The sequence below is a fragment of the Carassius gibelio genome, chromosome A10 (assembly GCF_023724105.1).
Source record: "Carassius gibelio isolate Cgi1373 ecotype wild population from Czech Republic chromosome A10, carGib1.2-hapl.c, whole genome shotgun sequence".
Taxonomy (NCBI): domain Eukaryota; kingdom Metazoa; phylum Chordata; class Actinopteri; order Cypriniformes; family Cyprinidae; genus Carassius; species Carassius gibelio.
Genome location: NC_068380.1, coordinates 6,044,980 through 6,051,208, shown reverse-complemented (window position 1 = coordinate 6,051,208; position 6,229 = coordinate 6,044,980). Strand labels below are relative to the sequence as shown.

At 47.1% G+C, this 6,229-nt stretch overlaps 1 protein-coding gene across 2 annotated transcripts; it reads right to left on the bottom strand.

Moving 5' to 3' along the window:
* Window positions 1-2,154: 2,154 nt before the first annotated feature.
* On the bottom strand, window positions 2,155-4,094 carry LOC128020940 (uncharacterized). Of its 2 annotated transcripts, XM_052607763.1 has the most exons (3): window positions 3,652-4,094; window positions 3,373-3,589; window positions 2,155-3,294 (listed from the first exon to the last, which is right to left on the bottom strand). In XM_052607763.1, exons 1-3 carry the CDS (start codon window positions 3,793-3,795, stop codon window positions 3,233-3,235), a joined length of 423 nt encoding a protein of 140 aa, XP_052463723.1. In that variant the 5' UTR covers window positions 3,796-4,094; the 3' UTR covers window positions 2,155-3,232. The 2 variants fall into 2 exon arrangements, with proteins under 2 accessions (XP_052463723.1, XP_052463722.1); XM_052607762.1 differs by having other exon boundaries at window positions 3,373-4,090.
* Between the last annotated feature and the right edge of the window lie 2,135 nt (window positions 4,095-6,229).

The window sequence follows — 6,229 nt, the reverse complement described above, 5'->3', positions numbered from 1 at the left end:
CGACTGACCAGGTGTGTGAGCCGGCAACACCGTGCATCGTGGGAGTCCTCGTGGAGATCGAGGGCGTGGAGGAAAGCCCTGCCCACACTCCTGCGACTGAGGGTGAGCTGTATACAGTCTCTGAAGGTCATAAGGAGCAAGCTCTGGATCTGATGGACTGGTCTATGGAGGTAATCCCTAATTTTCCTGTTTCTCCGCTGGTTACGCCCAGCCCTGAGTTTTCTGTTTCTCCGCTGGTTACGCCCAGCCCTGAGTTTTCTGTTTCTCCGCTGGTTCCGCCCAGCCCTGAGTTTTCTGTATCTCCGCTGGCTCCGCCCAGCTCTGAATCTTCTGTTTCTCCGCTGGTTCCGCCCAGCCCTGAGTTTTCTGTTTCTCCGCTGGTTCCGCCCAGCTCTGAATCTTCTGTGTCTCCGCTGGTTCCGCCCAGCTCTGAATTTTCTGTGTCTCCGCTGGTTCCGCCCAGCTCTGAATCTTCTGTGTCTCCGCTGGTTCCGCCCAGCTCTGAATTTTCTGTGTCTCCGCTGGTTCCGCCCAGCTCTGAATCTTCTGTGTCTCCGCTGGTTCCGCCCAGCTCTGAATTTTCTGTTTCTCCGCTGGTTCCGCCCAGCCCTGAGTTTTCTGTTTCTCCGCTGGTTCCGCCCAGCTCTGAATCTTCTGTGTCTCCGCTGGTTCCACCCAGCTCTGAATCTTCTGTGTCTCCGCTGGTTCCGCCCAGCTCTGAATCTTCTGTGTCTCCGCTGGTTCCGCCCAGCTCTGAATTTTCTGTTTCACCGCTGGTTCCGCCCAGCCCTGAATCTTCTGTGTCTCCTGTATTCCCTCCCAGCCTCCCTCTCCCGCCTCCTCCCAAACCTGCTGGTCCCTCTACTCCTCTTTCGCTGGTTCCGTCCAGTCCTGATCCTCCTGTCCTTCCTCCCATCCTTCTCCTCTCTCCTCCTCCTAGACCAGCCAGTTCCTCGTCATCCCTGCTGGTGCCAGTCAGTCCCGCAGCTCACCCTCAGTCCGCGCCATCGGGGCGCGGTGGTTCGCCGCTGGACTGCCAGTCTCCAGCTCCGCCTTGGCGTGTTAAGGCCCTGTCTCCGCCTCCAGCCTCCGAGCCCTGGACTCCTCCTCGGTCCTTCGACCCAGCGGCTCCGCCTTGGCTCTTAGCTCCCTCGTCTCCACCGTGGCCTGTCATCCCACCTGCTCCACCGGGCTCCCTCGTCCCTCCGGCTCCACCTTGGTCAGTCGTCGACCATCCGCCGCCTCGGGACTCCACTCCTCTGGTTCCACCTCGTCACTCCATCCCTCCGGCTCTGTCAGGCTCCTCCTTCCCTCCAGTTCCACCTCCATCCTCGGTCACTCCGGCTCCACAGCGGTCTGCCAGGACCCCGCCTCTGCCTTGGTCGCCTGAGCCTTCAGCTCCACCTAGGCCCTCCGGATCCTCGACGTCACCCTGGCTCTGCGGCTGTGCTGCTCCATCTTGGGCTCCTCACCCACCGGTGCAGTCTCCGCCTGTCGGCCCCCTGGTGTCGTCGACCCTTCCTTCACCATGGCTCCTCCCGCCGTCGACCCCACCTTGGATCTCCGTCCTGGCTGGTCTCTGGTGGACCATCTGGCTCCTCCTGCTCCTGTCTCCTCCCTGGCTCCTTCCTCCGTCGTCTCCTCCCTGGCTCCTCCTTCTGTGGTCCCTGTCTGCTGGCCCCCTCCTGGAAGTCCGTCCTCCACCGGAACCTCCTCCCAAGTTCCCACTTACGCCTCCCCCTGTTGTTTCTACGGTGCGAGGACGCACCTACCGGGAGGGGGGAGTACTGTCACACACCTGGACTCATTTAATGTGTTTTTGCCCGTGACCCAGTTTCTGTCTTTCCGTGTTTGATTAGTTCCCAGGTGTGTCCATTATCTTCCTCATGTGTTCCATGTCCCTGTTAATTTAATGATTCCATCCACCTGTGTTTCCCCATTATCTGTTGTACATAAGCCTTGTCCTTCAGTTCTGTTTTGTCGGGTCTTCCTCACTTGTGCTCACTTGGTCTCACTTGTGATCACTTGCTACTTACGTATGTCTACCTCTGTGCTCCATGTTGGATATCCCCTGTGTTGGATATATTAAAAGCCTTATTCCGTTTATCCTCGACTCCGTATTCCTTCAGGCAGCGTAAAACCGTGACAAGTGTATGATTAAAACGATGAGTGGGCCCGGTGACATTTTGCTTGACTCCAAAGGAGTTTATTAGGTCAGTAAACGCAAGTCCTAATGTATCATTTGCATTATCAACGTGAATATTAAAATCTCCCATGATTAGCGCCTTATCAACTGTAACTAGAAGGTCTGAGAGGAAATCTGCAAATTCTTTCAGGAATTCTGTATACGGCCCTGGTGGTCTATACACAGTAGCCAGAGCAAGAGATACATTAGATTTCTTTTGCATGTCTGACAGAGTAACATTTAGCAGAAGTATTTCAAATGAGTTAAACCTGTATCCTGTTTTCTGGGTAACATTGAGAATATCACTATATATTGTTGCAACACCCCCGCCACGACCAGTCTGACGGGGCTCATGCTTATAACAGTAGTTTGGTGGATTAGACTCATTTAGACCAAAATAATCATTTGGTTTTAGCCAGGTTTCAGTCAAGCAAATCAAAACTATTATCTGTGATCATTTCATTTACAATAACTGCTTTTGGTGCGAGTGATCTAATATTTATGAGCCCAAACTTTAAAAATTGTTTTTGTTCATTTACTTTACATTTTTCTGGTTTAATTACGATAAGATTTTTTCTAGATCCTACATTATATTTATATTTTGACCTCACTATTCGGGGAACAGACACAGTCTTAATAGGTTTTACAGCGCAAGTACCTTTAGCATTTAAGCGGTTAGAACAAAACTCATCATAATGGTTATTTGAGAATTGTCTTACTAGTCACATGGAGCGAAGTGTCCTGGAGATGTTGTCAGAGAGAAGCTCCGCTCCAATTCTGCTGGGGTGTAATCCATCAGCGCGAAACAGTCTAGGACGCTCCCAGAAAAGATTCCAGTTATTAACAAATAGCAGTTTCTGTTCTTTACACCATGACAACAACCATTCATTTAAAGCAAAAAGTCTACTGAACCTTTCGTGTCCTCGTCGATACGTGGGCAGTGGTCCTGACACGACGATCGTCGCCGCGGGCGTCGTGCTGCGAACCGTCTCGATCAGGCTCCTGAAGTCCCTCTTCAGCGTCTCCGTCTGCCGCAGCGTGGTGTCGTTAACTCCGGCGTGAAGCACGACCGCTCTGGGGCTCTCGCCGTCCTTCAGGATCGCGGGTATCTGCGCAGAAACATCGAGAACACGAGCACCAGGCAAACAATGAGTGTGCACTTTACCTTCGGCTAACGTAGCACTTACGTGTCGGACGATGGAGTCTCCGATGATCACAGCGTCGCGTCCTGTCTCGCGGAGGGGAGCGAAGCGGTTCTGGATGGAGAGCTCGAAGGCAGGAGGGGGAGAAGTAGTCGCCCGGGACCCGGCTCGCGTCCTCCACTGTGGATGCACCCAGGGTCCGTGGTGTCCCGGCGTCGCAGTGAAGGACATCTGGGAAGATCGCGTCCTGGGTGCACCGGGCCTGCGCAGAGAAACACACGGAGTAGACGTGGTGGGACCGTTAACAGCACGCTGTATACTTACCCCGGACTTGTGAGCGTCAGCCCGGGATGATTCCAGCGCGGCTCTCCGCTCTCTCAGCTTGGCCTGCCTCTGTTCCAGGTCGCGAATCTGCTTCCCCATGGCCTCGAGCTCGAGCTGCACAGAGTGGAGACATTCATCCGCCATTAAAGCAAGTAACAGTGAGTACAGCAGTGGTAATGTGTGAGAATAGAGTATTAGCAATGTAAGCGCAGTTAGCAGCAAACACGCTTGCTGATGCTAACTGGCTAAAAGCTAATAGCGGACCCGGGAGATCAAAATAAAACTAGTGATAGCGAGGCGCTCTGATTGTTTTTGTTGTAGAATACAATAGAGGATATATTCACGTGTTATATAAACGGAAACAATGATGTATAAAATTGATTTTTAAGTTAAAAATAGTCAATGAAAAGAATATAGTGACGGAGCTCAAACGCAGTACAGCCGTCAACAGCAAACAGCAAACAGGAAGTGCCCAAACAGCAAACAGGAAGTGCATATCTGATAAAGCACTGGAATTTATGCCTTGGGTCACTATAGCCGATGTCCGTAAAAATAGATTCGGTAAAATAGATTCTAACACAGATTAAAGCCAATGGATCGATCATTTATATTATGTAAAATAAGTAAATCATTATATAATTATACAGTTCATAAAGTACATTTTGTTTCTGTTGCACTCTGAATATTTCTCACTAATTTTGTGTGTAGTTTTTGAATAATTTGCACTGTTTTTGCAATGTATTGTTGACAATTTGTGCATTTGTTTTTATTATGTCTCAGAAGAAAAAAGTAATGCAATTTTTGTTAAACTTTTAATAAATTGCTGTGAAAATGTATGTGTTATGATTTACATTAATTAGACATGCTTTTTGATGTGTACAATTAAATTTAACCATTAAAAAGGAGTTAAGAAAAAATAAAACATATTTTATAGGGCCTTAAGTAAAGTAATAAGTAGTGAAGTTACTTTTCAAATGCAGTAACTAGTAAAGTAATCTCATTACAATTTACAGAAGTAACTAGTAACTAATTAAATTTTTTGAGTAACTACCCCAACACTGATCATTTGGTGCATCCGCAGCAATGTGTGAGAATTCATTCTCCACTCTGAAAAAAGTTTTTTCGGAGCACAGACACACAATGCTACACGAGAGAAAGGCCAGGTTAGTGCAGCTTGCATTCGAGAGAAAGACTTGACACGAAAATGCACAAGCGAATGGAAGGACACAGTACTTAGACAATTCAGTAGCAACACTCGTCGCCTGCAACTCTTCTGAGGGTAACTCTTTTGTTCAATTCAGTTATTGAAGCCACCCCTGGCTTTCATAAGGCCTACTAAGCAGGTGAATTGTTGATGAATGTTTGTGGCTTCTAACTGCATTTGTGTTTTGTACTTGGCTGTCTGTAAAGATATATGAGCTTATGTAATTTCTGCTTGGTGCGTGCATAAACTGCTGGGAGGTGTGTAACCCAGGTTAAAAACAAGTATTACCATAAAGTAATAGCAGAATATTTGTCCTTTATTTATTTTGTTTAGAAAATGAGTCCTTTAGAACCTAAGCCCTAAGAAAAAATGGCTCATTATTGTTGTGACATCCTTCTCTCCAGGCACATTTTAGTCTTCTGATTTAACTGGTCCATACGCAGACATTTGTGTGATGATGTCCACCTCGTTTTATGAAGAAAACAGCCTTAAGTTTTCAGAAACATCTATACAAAAGTACTTTGTCTGATGGGGACATTTTTTTTGCTGGTTTTTCAAAGCTTCAAACTGATTCAGTGTTTTATTTTTGTCGTCATAATTTGTTAATTATTTAAGTATAAAAAATATATAGCTATTTATTGTAGGCCTATTCTATGTTTTTTATTTAGCCTATATTATATTTATATTATTCTTTTCTGTCCTGTTCTATTGTTTATGCTATCTGTTCTGGGTCGGGCTTCCCGATAACGATGTAGCCTAGCCTATCTTAGCTCTTAAAAACGCTCTCTATGTGCAAGGTTATGAACATTAGCCGCAATTCCTCGTAGGTTTCCCAAAAAAATATAGGCTACTGAACTCGCAGAACGCGAGAACAGGCTACTACATGCTACTTGAGTCGCTGTCCATTCGCAAAGTGCTGATCTAGGCTACTAACCTAACCTTTCGTTTAACCTAACATTCGTCATCTGTTTTGTATTAGGAATCAAGACAGTGCCCCCCCCCCGCCGATGATCCAATGCCCCTCCAGCAGATCTGCTCTGACGGGGACTCTGTACCAGTCTCAAGAACAGTTGATCAGGGAGGCTCACACAGAGAATCACAACCTGTGCTGAGAAGATGAGGAGGCTCAAGTCACTAGCCTCCTTCACCAGTAATGTAGATAACCCACATTATACACAGTTCCTATTCTGTAAAAAATTTAAACAAAAAGCAATTCTAGAAGAAAAGGCATTTTCTCATGCAAACACTGGCAAAAAGCTAGAGTACAGACCTTTGCTCTAGTAGCTCTGCGAATGCAGCATCCTTCTCTCTTATGAGTCAAACATATATGTGCTTTGTACACAAGGTCTCTTGAAGACAAAAAAAAGAGGATGA